At 34.3% G+C, this 14,665-nt stretch overlaps 1 protein-coding gene across 1 annotated transcript in view; it reads right to left on the bottom strand.

Annotated features, from left to right (window-relative positions):
* The window catches only part of LOC145243945 (myosin-I heavy chain-like), a 101,290-nt gene that overhangs the window by 35,321 nt on the left and 51,304 nt on the right, over positions 1–14,665 (bottom strand). The window contains exons 12-15 of the mRNA XM_080107073.1: positions 12,623–12,765; positions 11,154–11,381; positions 8,810–8,913; positions 7,915–8,108 (exon numbers count right to left, since the gene is read on the bottom strand). Coding sequence (XP_079963199.1) covers positions 7,915–8,108; positions 8,810–8,913; positions 11,154–11,381; positions 12,623–12,765 — 669 coding nt within the window. The remainder of the gene's footprint in view (positions 1–7,914; positions 8,109–8,809; positions 8,914–11,153; positions 11,382–12,622; positions 12,766–14,665) is intronic.

Below are 14,665 nucleotides of genomic sequence, written 5' to 3'. Positions count from 1 at the left end.
AGAGATCCCTAGATGTAAGAGAGCATTCTACTCCAATAGTTTCTTCCCCAGGACCGCTAGACTTTGGAACTCCCTTCCGGGACCCTGCTTCCCCAACTGTACTGACATGCAGAAGTTCAAGTGTAACGTGAAGCGACATCTTGCTGCCCAACTTCCTACATAGTACCCCTGTAGCTTATGTCCCTGATAGTAGCCCCCTACATCAAAGTGGCGATGTGCCTTGTTTGGGGCGAAAATGTTATAAAAAAAAAAATCTGTTCCTTCGCTTTATCTCCCCTGTTCATGTACTCTTCTAACTTTTTTTTTATGTTTTTCTGATCTTTTCATTTTTATTTAATAACTAGCGAGGGGTACCCGGCGTTGCCCGGGTGTTTATAGGTGTGTGTGAAAAAAACCTGAGAAAAAAAACAGGTGCCCGTGAAAAAAAAAAAAAATAAAGTTGGAAAATAGTAAAGTGTGAAAAAAAAAAAACAGGTGCGCGTTTTTGATTGACGTGACGGCGATAGGTATTCAGCAGTTAGCATTTTGTGCGGGATCGTTTGTTTTTAAAAACCCGCTCCCTCGTCTCAAAATGAAAGCTACCATCTGATATGACAAAGTCAACATTGAACAAACGTTACTTAGCTCTCTAGAGACCACTGGTTCTGAGCTTGAGTTTAGAGTCGAGTTTCACTTTTTTTTTATACCAAAAACCGAATGTAACGCGTGCGGATGCGGGAAATGTGGAATAATTAACGTTTGAAAGTCAATAAAATTAAATAGACAGGCGAGCTCCGTGGTTAAGTGTGAGATATTACAATTTATAGAGGATATAAAAAGTTTTAAGAAGTTGCGACGCAAGCCTTTTGTGGACATCGAGGAGAAGCGTACATACATACATTTTTGCTTTTATATTTATAGATCACTGAAATGTTTTTCTGATCTCATTTTAATTAAGAATTATTAAAATTAGTTTTATTTTTTTTTTTTAAGAATTAATGGAAACATTTTTTGCGCTCTTTTTTTAAAGAATTATTGGAAACACTTTTCTTTTAAATCTTTTAAAACTATTTGGACTATTATATATTGGATACATTTTTATGTTTGAAATTTTATTATTTTGATTTCAATAATTTTAGTTTTTATTTTTATTTCAATAATTTTATTTTTATACTTTCATAAACATATTTTTTATATAAATTCAAATAAAAAGCGTATATTTTAAAAATTAAAAAAAAAAAATTCATACTCATAAACATGTTTCTTATAAAATTTCAAATAAAATAAAAACTTTTATTTTTTTATTTTTTGTTAAAAGTGCAAATAAAGAATAATTGTGTTATTTTTTCTGTGTAATTTTGTTAAGCTTGTGTACTTTTCAATAATATCTTTTTCTTATATTTTATTTCAATAAATCACTTCACAATAAAAATACTGAAGAACAATAAAAGTAAAAGCACTGCTTGCGGTAGCAGACACAGCAGAAGTTAGGAAGTATATTAGCTGATTATAACCAAATTATTTTATTGTGTGTTTTTAACTTTCAGTACTCTATACTTTTTTTTTATATACATAGGAATCACCACTTAGTAGTCAATAGGATAAAATCGTAGTAATCATTAGTAATGGAAATTTGGTAAATTGGATTACTTAATGGGACCCTTCATCATAAATTTGTTTATGTTGAACTTGAAGACGACCATATTGTAGTCAGCTGGAGAACAGGCAAACAGAAGAGAGTTCCACACGTGTGCAGTTCTAAGAAAGAAACTTTGTTCATGGAATCTGCGTTTAAATTTAGGCATAGATAAAAAGTGGGAAAAATTATTGATAGTGGTTTCAGCCAGACGAGTGTTTTTCGTGAAAGTTTGAAGCTGCACATCCACTTGATAATGGTACGATCATTACAGCAATTGGAAATGTTTGAGGCCCATGTCTCAACAAAAGCTGAAAGACTTTGCCTTCAATCTTAAAAGAAATGTACCTAGATGTCAAAATTGGCAATAGCCTCCTAAACCTTTCCCAAGATAATAAAAAATTTCTTTGAAGTACAAATGGATAATTATTTCTAAGCGCCAAATAACATGGTGCTTGTATAGACCACTGCCCATGGCCGACCTTAGTAACTTCTAAAATATTAAAACAACAGCCAACATTTATGGTGCTGATTCTAGTACAGAAGTTAGCTGCGACGTTCAATTGCCGACACTAGAACTAGGATTTCTTAGACAAATGTGATGAATTTAATCTTGTCGTACAAGAACAAGCATCATAATTAAAACTTAGCAATTGTTTTCATCATTTTTTTTCTAACTTACACAGAGATTTTCCCAGAATTGCTTGTCTGTGAAACACAATACCACAGAGCTGCTTCACAGCTGACTAAAACATGACTGTTTTAATGTCCAATCTAAAAAATTCTTGTTGAGCTGTCCTCTTAAATAATTAATTTCTACCCAACTTCCACCATAACTAATCATCAAAGTGTTTTCTCACCTGACACTCATTAACCCTTATCCTTTAGTGGCCTCTGGGCCTTGATAAACGATGACTCTATAGTATATATATAAAAAAAAAGGATACGTTTTTTATAGATCAGGGTTACCCAAAGTGGAATATTTATATAGAAAAATAAAATAGTTGCAGACACTTAATTATTGATCTTTTTTTTACTGGAAAGACATATGATACATAACTACAGGTGGAAAGAGATATGATACAGAACTACAGGTGGAAAGAGATATGATACAGAACTACAGGTGGAAAGAGATATGATACAGAACTACAGGTGGAAAGAGATATGATACAGAACTACAGGTGGAAAGAGATATGATGCATAACTACAGGTGGAAAGAGATATGATACATAACTACAGGTGGAAAGAGATATGATACATAACTACAGGTGGAAAGAGATATGATACATAACTACAGGTGGAAAGAGATATGATACATAACTACAGGTGCAAAGAGATATGATACATAACTACAGGTGGAAAGAGATATGATACATAACTACAGGTGGAAAGAGATATGATACATAACTACAGGTGGAAAGAGATATGATACATAACTACAGGTGGAAAGAGATATGATACATAACTACAGGTGGAAAGAGATATGATACATAACTACAGGTGGAAAGAGATATGATACATACCTACAGGTGCAAAGAGATATGATACAGAACTACAGGTGCAAAGAGATATGATACAGAACTACAGGTGCAAAGAGATATGATACAGTACTACAGGTGGAAAGAGATATGATACATAACTACAGGTGCAAAGAGATATGATACATAACTACAGGTGGAAAGAGATATGATACATAACTACAGGTGGAAAGAGATATGATACATAACTACAGGTGGAAAGAGATATGATACATAACTACAGGTGGAAAGAGATATGATACATAACTACAGGTGGAAAGAGATATGATACATAACTACAGGTGGAAAGAGATATGATACATAACTACAGGTGCAAAGAGATATGATACATAACTACAGGTGGAAAGAGATATGATGCATAACTACAGGTGGAAAGAGATATGATACATAACTACAGGTGGAAAGAGATATGATACATAACTACAGGTGGAAAGAGATATGATACATAACTACAGGTGGAAAGAGATATGATACATAACTACAGGTGGAAAGAGATATGATACATAACTACAGGTGGAAAGAGATATGATACAGAACTACAGGTGCAAAGAGATATGATACAGAACTACAGGTGCAAAGAGATATGATACAGAACTACAGGTGGAAAGAGATATGATACATAACTACAGGTGGAAAGAGATATGATACATAACTACAGGTGGAAAGAGATATGATACATAACTATAGGTGCAAAGAGATATGATACAGAACTACAGGTGCAAAGAGATATAATACAGAACTACAGGTGCAAAGAGATATGATACATAACTACAGGTGGAAAGAGATATGATACATAACTACAGGTGGAAAGAGATATGATGCATAACTACAGGTGGAAAGAGATATGATACATAACTACAGGTGGAAAGAGATATGATGCATAACTACAGGTGCAAAGAGATATGATACATAACTACAGGTGGAAAGAGATATGATACATAACTACAGGTGGAAAGAGATATGATACATAACTACAGGTGGAAAGAGATATGATACATAACTACAGGTGGAAAGAGATATGATACATAACTATAGGTGCAAAGAGATATGATACATAACTACAGGTGCAAAGAGATATAATACAGAACTACAGGTGCAAAGAGATATAATACAGAACTACAGGTGGAAAGAGATATGATACATAACTACAGGTGGAAAGAGATATGATACAGAACTACAGGTGCAAAGAGATATGATACATAACTACAGGTGCAAAGAGATATGATACATAACTACAGGTGGAAAGAGATATGATACATAACTACAGGTGGAAAGAGATATGATACATAACTACAGGTGGAAAGAGATATGATACATAACTACAGGTGGAAAGAGATATGATACATAACTATAGGTGCAAAGAGATATGATACAGAACTACAGGTGCAAAGAGATATAATACAGAACTACAGGTGCAAAGAGATATGATACAGAACTACAGGTGGAAAGAGATATGATACATAACTACAGGTGGAAAGAGATATGATACATAACTACAGGTGGAAAGAGATATGATACATAACTACAGGTGGAAAGAGATATGATACATAACTACAGGTGGAAAGAGATATGATACATAACTACAGGTGGAAAGAGATATGATGCATAACTACAGGTGGAAAGAGATATGATACAGAACTACAGGTGGAAAGAGATATGATGCATAACTACAGGTGGAAAGAGATATGATACAGAACTACAGGTGCAAAGAGATATGATACAGAACTACAGGTGCAAAGAGATATGATGCATAACTACAGGTGGAAAGAGATATGATGCATAACTACAGGTGGAAAGAGATATGATACATAACTACAGGTGCAAAGAGATATGATACAGAACTACAGGTGGAAAGAGATATGATGCATAACTACAGGTGGAAAGAGATATGATACAGAACTACAGGTGCAAAGAGATATGATACAGAACTACAGGTGCAAAGAGATATGATACATAACTACAGGTGGAAAGAGATATGATACAGAACTACAGGTGGAAAGAGATATGATACATAACTATAGGTGCAAAGAGATATGATACATAACTACAGGTGCAAAGAGATATAATACAGAACTACAGGTGCAAAGAGATATGATACAGAACTACAGGTGGAAAGAGATATGATACATAACTACAGGTGGAAAGAGATATGATACAGAACTACAGGTGCAAAGAGATATGATACATAACTACAGGTGGAAAGAGATATGATACATAACTACAGGTGGAAAGAGATATGATACATAACTACAGGTGGAAAGAGATATGATACATAACTACAGGTGGAAAGAGATATGATACATAACTACAGGTGGAAAGAGATATGATACATAACTATAGGTGCAAAGAGATATGATACAGAACTACAGGTGCAAAGAGATATAATACAGAACTACAGGTGCAAAGAGATATGATACAGAACTACAGGTGGAAAGAGATATGATACATAACTACAGGTGGAAAGAGATATGATACATAACTACAGGTGGAAAGAGATATGATACATAACTACAGGTGGAAAGAGATATGATACATAACTACAGGTGGAAAGAGATATGATACATAACTACAGGTGCAAAGAGATATGATACATAACTACAGGTGCAAAGAGATATGATACATAACTACAGGTGGAAAGAGATATGATGCATAACTACAGGTGGAAAGAGATATGATACAGAACTACAGGTGGAAAGAGATATGATGCATAACTACAGGTGGAAAGAGATATGATACAGAACTACAGGTGCAAAGAGATATGATACAGAACTACAGGTGCAAAGAGATATGATGCATAACTACAGGTGGAAAGAGATATGATACAGAACTACAGGTGGAAAGAGATATGATACATAACTACAGGTGGAAAGAGATATGATACATAACTACAGGTGGAAAGAGATATGATACATAACTACAGGTGGAAAGAGATATGATACATAACTACAGGTGGAAAGAGATATGATACATAACTACAGGTGGAAAGAGATATGATACATAACTACAGGTGGAAAGAGATATGATACATAACTACAGGTGGAAAGAGATATGATACATAACTACAGGTGGAAAGAGATATGATGCATAACTACAGGTGGAAAGAGATATGATGCATAACTACAGGTGGAAAGAGATATGATACATAACTACAGGTGGAAAGAGATATGATACATAACTACAGGTGGAAAGAGATATGATGCATAACTACAGGTGGAAAGAGATATGATGCATAACTACAGGTGGAAAGAGATATGATGCATAACTACAGGTGGAAAGAGATATGATACATAACTACAGGTGGAAAGAGATATGATACAGAACTACAGGTGCAAAGAGATATGATGCAGAACTACAGGTGCAAAGAGATATGATGCATAACTACAGGTGGAAAGAGATATGATACATAACTACAGGTGGAAAGAGATATGATACATAACTACAGGTGGAAAGAGATATGATACATAACTACAGGTGGAAAGAGATATGATACATAACTACAGGTGGAAAGAGATATGATGCATAACTACAGGTGGAAAGAGATATGATGCATAACTACAGGTGGAAAGAGATATGATGCATAACTACAGGTGGAAAGAGATATGATACATAACTACAGGTGGAAAGAGATATGATACAGAACTACAGGTGCAAAGAGATATGATACAGAACTACAGGTGCAAAGAGATATGATGCATAACTACAGGTGGAAAGAGATATGATGCATAACTACAGGTGGAAAGAGATATGATGCATAACTACAGGTGGAAAGAGATATGATGCATAACTACAGGTGGAAAGAGATATGATGCATAACTACAGGTGGAAAGAGATATGATACATAACTACAGGTGGAAAGAGATATGATACATAACTACAGGTGGAAAGAGATATGATACATAACTACAGGTGTAAAGAGATATGATACATAACTACAGGTGGAAAGAGATATGATACATAACTACAGGTGGAAAGAGATATGATACATAACTACAGGTGGAAAGAGATATGATGCATAACTACAGGTGGAAAGAGATATGATACATAACTACAGGTGGAAAGAGATATGATACATAACTACAGGTGGAAAGAGATATGATACATAACTACAGGTGGAAAGAGATATGATACATAACTACAGGTGGAAAGAGATATGATACATAACTACAGGTGCAAAGAGATATGATACATAACTACAGGTGCAAAGAGATATGATACATAACTACAGGTGGAAAGAGATATGATACATAACTACAGGTGCAAAGAGATATGATACATAACTACAGGTGGAAAGAGATATGATACATAACTACAGGTGCAAAGAGATATGATACATAACTACAGGTGGAAAGAGATATGATACATAACTACAGGTGGAAAGAGATATGATGCATAACTACAGGTGGAAAGAGATATGATACAGAACTACAGGTGGAAAGAGATATGATACATAACTACAGGTGGAAAGAGATATGATAAATGTGGTTTCTTCCGTTTAGCTTACGCCTTAAGTCAAGGAACCCCAAAATCATTAGTTAGTGCTAAAATTTGAAATTAATGTTTTTTATATTTATTTTGGAAATTATCTTGTTAGTGCTCCATGAAAAACCTTTGCCCTGCTTAGGGGCTCAATGGTGTCCTGAAGTTTGGGAAACCCTGTCATAGATAATGGTCTGTACAAGTGTCAACAATACTTGGAAGAACAACAAGATTTGCAGAAACCAAAATTCCACAAAAGAGAAGGAAAGTAGTATTGGAACTAACCATCGCCGATTTCCTGAAAGAAAAGGTGACTCGCAAATCCAAACACACAATTTTCTTGGGAAAAGACCCACACAATGTCGTCTGGAATTGTATCTTTGTTCCGCTCTGTAAATGCTGAAGCATCATAGACAACACTGCCTGCAGAATGGTGGATGGTAAATACTGGAGATGGAGAGTTGAGATTTATCGTTAAGCTGTGTAAAAAAAAAAAAAAAAAAAAAAAAAAATTAATAATTTACTGTATTTCGAATAGACAAAATAAATTTGTGAAAGATAATTTGGTTTGTTTGTTTCGCAGCATATTTTAGAATTTGTTTAATGCACGAGTGCAATACTTATCACAAAAGGAAACTTTTGTTATTTTTTTTTTTCATGTACATTTTTTTCCCTGTAAGGTGGAGCTGGGTAACTGTTTGTTTTTTGGGGGTTTTTTTTGCTGTTTTTTTTAAATTAAATTAAGACAGCCAGGATATTCCCTTAGGATTTTGTCCTGATACACCACTTAATTTATTGATCCCCCCCCCCAATATTTCCCCCAAAGATCGTCTGCTCCTTTGGTTGATCGGTGTCTTACGTCAGATTACAGTTAAATCCGAGCATATGACGTCATGTTCTGCGCAAAGCCAAGCAGATGGTTAGTTATGTCGAGTTCAAATTCTGCACAAGTACCAAAACTTTTTTCTTATCTTATATAAATAGAGATTTTGTTTGTCTGTCCATCCATCAGTTACAGTCTACTTTTAGACTTGGATATTATAACATTAATAAAAAATAATATATGTCCAACAAATATAGTAGATACCATGATGGGAAATCTCAAAAACTGCGAAAATAATGGAATTGGTTATATTTTGCCAATAAAAAAGGATTAAAATGCTAAACAGAAAAAACATACAATGAATTTCGATGATGGGAAGCCTCGATTCTGTGAAGAAAAAATTTGGTCGGATTTGCATTGTCTTCGACTGTTTCATGCAGAAATGTGAAAATGCCACACACCTGTAAGAAAAAGAAAGAAAAGGATGCAAATACCATTTAAAGAAAAAATATTTAATTCACAAGAAATCAATATAATTTAGTTAATGTATCCCCTTCTAGGCGGAAACAGAAAGAAAAAATAAGTTAAAAAAAACGAAAATAAAATTCACAATTACACTTGATTGTAGTTCTTTGATTTTTTTTTTTTGCAGAAATGCAGACGAAGGAGAGATGACCTTTTTTAAAAACAAATCTTCACTAAATGACGAAAATGAAAAGACAAATGTAAACAACAGACGCAAAAAAGAAATTCCTTTCTACCCATCAAAAAAAATGAGGCACATTGCTAATTGGACATAAAACCATGTTTACAGGGGACTATGTGGGGAGTTGAGCAGCAAGATGTTTGTTCATATTACATTTAAACTTCTGCATGTTAGTACAATCAGGAAATCAGGAAACAGGGAGGAAATTCTAAAGTCTAACAGTCCCAGGAAAGAAACTATTAGAGTAGAAGGAAATTTCCAGCTGCTGACAATGAAGGGATTTTGCTGCTTATTGGGTTAGGTCAGGGTATGTACGTTGAAGGTGCACAAGTGCGATGAGTTTATCAGGGTGTATTCCATTAAAATAATGATAAAACAGGCTTAAGGATGCAGCATTGCAGCGATAGAACAGAGGTTAGAGTTTGTCCTACAGTGCAGGAACTATTAGATTGGAGACTCTTTGGATCCTGTCTAAGGGGGAGAAACTAGTGGTAGATGCACTAACCCAATATCACAACAATACTCCATGCATGAGCGATTGATGGCTTCGTAAAGATGAGACTCTTGTGTTTGAGTAGTTTTCTAGCATGATAGAGGGAGCTCACCTTCTTTGCAGCAGCCTTGGCAATGTCCCCAATGTATTTGTTCCAATTCATGTTGCCTGCGAATGTTAAACCAAGTTTGAACAATGAGCTCTCCTGTAGAGTGTTATTAGTTATGGCAACTGGTGAGTGAGAAGGTTTAAAGCAAAGAAACTTAGTATTAGCAGCATTAAATGTTGTCATCTATTTACGGCTCGATTCCATTACAGATTGAAGGTATAGACAAATTCCAATTCGTATTAGTTAAAAACTTGCTAAATGAAGAATGTTGTCTTCAACACAAATAATAGAAATATGGAAATGGTTACGAACAAACCCAACAATGATAGAATTTGATTAGAAAAAAAATTAAATAATTAAAATGGAACTGGATTACTGACATGCAGGTTATATATATTTGGATCCTGTGCCAGTAAATAGAGTATGTTAACTAGTATGAATTTTGGTGAGGGTTGCATTAGTACATATCAAACTAACCTGGTGGCAAACAGAAATAGACCCAGTGCACCTGACGATAGGGGTCAAAGATTAACTCCCAAGACAAAACATGCTAGAAGCAGGTATTGAATGATTACATAAAAATTACATCATGTACTCAAAAAAAATGACACAAAGTTTTGAGCAGTTTGAAGCAAGGAAGTGGGCCATACTAGAAAAAAATTAATTAAATTTAATTCATTTCTTTCGTTCCATCCGGCATGCTTTGAATCGAACTGTCACATCCACCATTTGAAAAGGGGAATTTTTTTCCCGAAATATAATGGATATGTCACAGACATAACAAGTAAGACATTTATACTTAATACAATTGAATAAATATATGTATATATAGACATATATGTATGTACTTATTGATTTGTAAATCGCCACTCGTTTTCGTCTTCTCTCATCAACACTGACTATATCCCATTCCTCGCATTGTGATAGTCTTCTAAATCTCTACTACATACCTATCCCACACAATGCTTCAAGCAAACTACATATCAATTCTAAATGAAAAAAGGTTTGGTTTCATGTTAGAAACAAAATTATGAATGAAATGCTTATTGTTTTTAAATTAATGTCTCAAATAGAAATCTTTGCAAACTTTTGTGTGCCAAGAAAGCCAGCTAATAATTTGATGAAATTAAAATCTATTTTCATTAATTCATTAAGCCATTCATTTATTTTTCTTAGCAATTACTAAGTTAAGCCCTCTCTTCTTTGCTCATAAAAATTAAATTTGCATTATTCTTTCTTTTTTATTATTATCAATAACTATTAAGATTAAGATTAAACATCATTTCTTTGCTAATGCATAAAAATAAATTTACATATGTGATTATTGAAGCAAGCCAGACGTTCACTTTTAATAATGCTGGTTGTAAACAATTACAGTGTCATACAAACTTACTGGATGTGAAATCAGATCAATAATTGGTCGGTTATCAAAATATTGATTATCCTCCATCTCATCTCTCACGTCGTTCTCATCATTATCGCCATGGTGACTAGGGTCTGTGCTTCCAGTGCCATCACTAGACTGGACTCTTGTCACAACTGAACGTAAAATATGTGAGTTATAATAACTCTGGATTGTCTCGGAACAAAGGTTAATAGATAGTTGTTCCAACCTATTCGTCTAGAAAAGAAAGAAAAAAATATAAACATAAATAGTAAGGAAATATATATCAATTAAACTACACAAAATTTTTCATGTTTCATTTCTGTAAGGACTCCTCAGGCTAAAATGCATGGAATTTATCTTACCAGTTGTTATATATATATATATATATATATATATATATATAATATAAAGCTGAACATCTGTGTGTGTGTATGTGTGTGTGTCTGGTCACGAATAGGCTCCTGAATAGGTCAAAGTTTAAAAGATTTGACCTTTGTGGTCTCTAGCAAACTATTCCGTCAATTTTGGGTTTAAACATTTGAAAATTTACTTAAAGGGTATTCAGACATACAGCAAGCTTTTTGATCAGTTTTTGGGTGAAAATTTGGCTGTCAAGAGGTCAAAGTTGAAAGAGTTGACCTTTGCAGACTCTACCAAACTCTGCCAATTTTGGGTCTAAAAACCTGAAATTTTAGATGTAGGTTACCTGGACATGAGTCAAACTTTTTAATATATATATATATCTACATATGCACATAAATTTATGAACAGTACATAGGGCCTGAGCAAAGCCGGGCTGAACTGCTAGTTTATATATATATATATATATATATATATATATATATTGTATTTATTATTACTATAGAGCGAATTCTCAATTGGTTATCATATTGTACCCAATGCATAGTAATGTCCCCCTCTCAGCGTAGCCTGGTCATAACATATGCGTAAATGCGATATTCTAATCCATGTAAATTTCATATTTATTATTATAGAGCTAATACTCTATTGATTATTATATTGTACCCAATATATAGTAGTAATTTAAAAAGTTAAAAAGAAAAAATGAGTTGTGTGCCATCAGCTAGAATCGAACTTAAAACATTTACTGCTCCAGCTTTAGTTGTTACTGTTTGAGCTATCATGAGATGGATAAGAAAACATTAAGATGTAACCAACTTTAATATATGAAATAAGCTACTTTTACTGGATAAAAATCAAATCAAACTTGATCCATAGGTCCGAATACCCTTTATATCAAGTTTCAAGTCTACAGACCAAAAATTGATAGAGTAGTTTGGTAGAGACTATTTCTCAGACAAACAGACAAAATCACTCATATATATAGATATATAGAGAGAGAAAGAGAGAAGGGAAAATGGAGAAAGAAAGAAGCTAACATATGTAAAATCAACTTATGTACAGATACAGAAAATAATTACGAAAAATAAACCCGATGGCAACAATTGACTTACTTTGAAACTCTCAAAACCAAACATGTCAAGGATGTTAACAAAACTTGCAGACTGTTTCACATCAGGTCCATTGGCTGCTGCACCCATGGTTGATCTGTCTGATGTACAGCTGTTGAATGAAGGATGGGAACTTAAGCGATCCTCTGTAAAAAGAGATTAGTTTTCATTACTTTCAGTGCAGCAAATGACTAAGGAGCACACAAAATTCATTGAGATACTTGTGAACAAACACCAAGTCTAAATTTTACCTTAGAATGTTTTGTGACATTTTCTTTTCTTATTAGTATAATTAATAAATTACCTTATTCAATAAATTTGGTTTCTTTCTTACAATTTTTGAATACCTTTTTAATTTAAAGAATTTTATATTGGTAACCACAAATTCATAAATCAATAAAAATCAAATATTATCTACATCATATTCCTCATAGTCTGTCTGTCTGTCTGTCTGTCTCTCTCTCTCTCTCTGTCAGTTCACATTTTCTTGGAAAAAAATAAATAAAAATCAAGTTATCTGTCTGTAATGGCAATCATAAAGCGGCTTAAACAAATGTTAATGGCTCAAATAGCTTTCCTTCTTTCTTTCTCTACTCTGTTTTCATTCACGTTCCTCTACTTCCTAAAGCAAGTTAGTTTTCGTAGGAACGTGTTAACTCAAAATATTTTCAACCAATTAAAATCATTTCAAACCCCCAAAGTAACAAGTTAATATCAAAGCAATAAGTTAATAAAAACTGCTAAAAACAAGGAAGCAAGCAATCGAGAGAGAGAGAGAGAGAGAGAGAGAGAGATTTATTCAGCCAGCCATATTGATAGATCCAAGAATATACGTACAACCTATCTCCTTCTCCTGTGCCTTTGGTGAGGGGAGGCGAAAAGGATTCAATGGTTCACAAACAAGCTTTCTTTATTTCTCATATACATACTTACACCCAAACAAGAGTCAGGCAAACAAAAATGAATTGCTACTCACATCTGTGTATGCACTAACAAGAACAAGATAAATCAATCACGCTGCCAAATACTAGTACATTACAGGGTGGAATAATAAAATTGTCGCCTTAGAAAAGATGATATGATTGCATTTCTGTTTGATGAAAACCAGTTTTCATTTTTGTTGCTGACCGTCTACTAGTTGGCCAGTTGTGTACAAATCCCAAGAACGCTAGGGGCCTTCTATCATGTCTGAAAGTGACACAATGTATAACGAGTGAGATCAGAGATGTGCTGCTGTACAACTCATGCTCTCTACCGATCCAAGTTATGAGAACGGGACCATTGCCAGCACCCACAAAATGCAAATCTGGATAACAGGGATGTGTCCAAGGTGATGAAAACAAAGTTTCTGGCCACAGTTGTGGTCTTTGGTATGTTTCAAGTGAGGGCCACATCATGCCACCTCACATCTTCAAAGTCAGCTTGAAAGTCAACACCAAAATGTACCTGGATGTGCTAAAGAGTATGGTGATCCCCTGGTGCAATCAGGTGGCTGCTGGCAGACCTTGGGTTTGGTAGCAGGATTTGGCGCCGATCCACAACTCCAAAGAGACCCAAGCTTGGCTCCAGGAGTGCTACAACTTTGTGTCCTTCTCTCACTGGCCTCCCTCTTCTGACCTGAACTCGTTGGATTACTTTGTTTGGTTATACGTTGAGAACATCACCAACATGACCTCCCACAACACCAAAGCGAGCTTGATTGCTAAGTATTCGCCGAGCTCCTGCCAGTGTTTGTGGAAAAAGCATGGTCCCAGTTCTGGACCTGTATCGAGGTAGTGATTGAGGCTGAAGGCAGCTACATTGAATAGATGTCAGCTTTATTACATGATCAAATTACCTGGATTGATTTTTTTCAATAAAAGTTTTAAAATAAAGCAGTAGTGTTGTTTTTGTTTTTAGGGCAATAACCTTTATTGTTCCACCCTGTATATATATTGACACTATAAATATATTGACACTATAAATATATTGACACTATGAATATATTAACACTATGAACATTTTTCACTTGTGACTATTTACTCAACTTTCTACAAATATTTACCG

The sequence above is a fragment of the Euprymna scolopes genome, chromosome 22 (assembly GCF_053919585.1).
Source record: "Euprymna scolopes isolate OS-2025 chromosome 22, ASM5391958v1, whole genome shotgun sequence".
In the NCBI taxonomy this organism is placed as follows: domain Eukaryota; kingdom Metazoa; phylum Mollusca; class Cephalopoda; order Sepiida; family Sepiolidae; genus Euprymna; species Euprymna scolopes.
The sequence above is the reverse complement of the archived record's forward strand: the minus strand, read 5'-3'. Positions and strand labels throughout refer to the sequence as shown.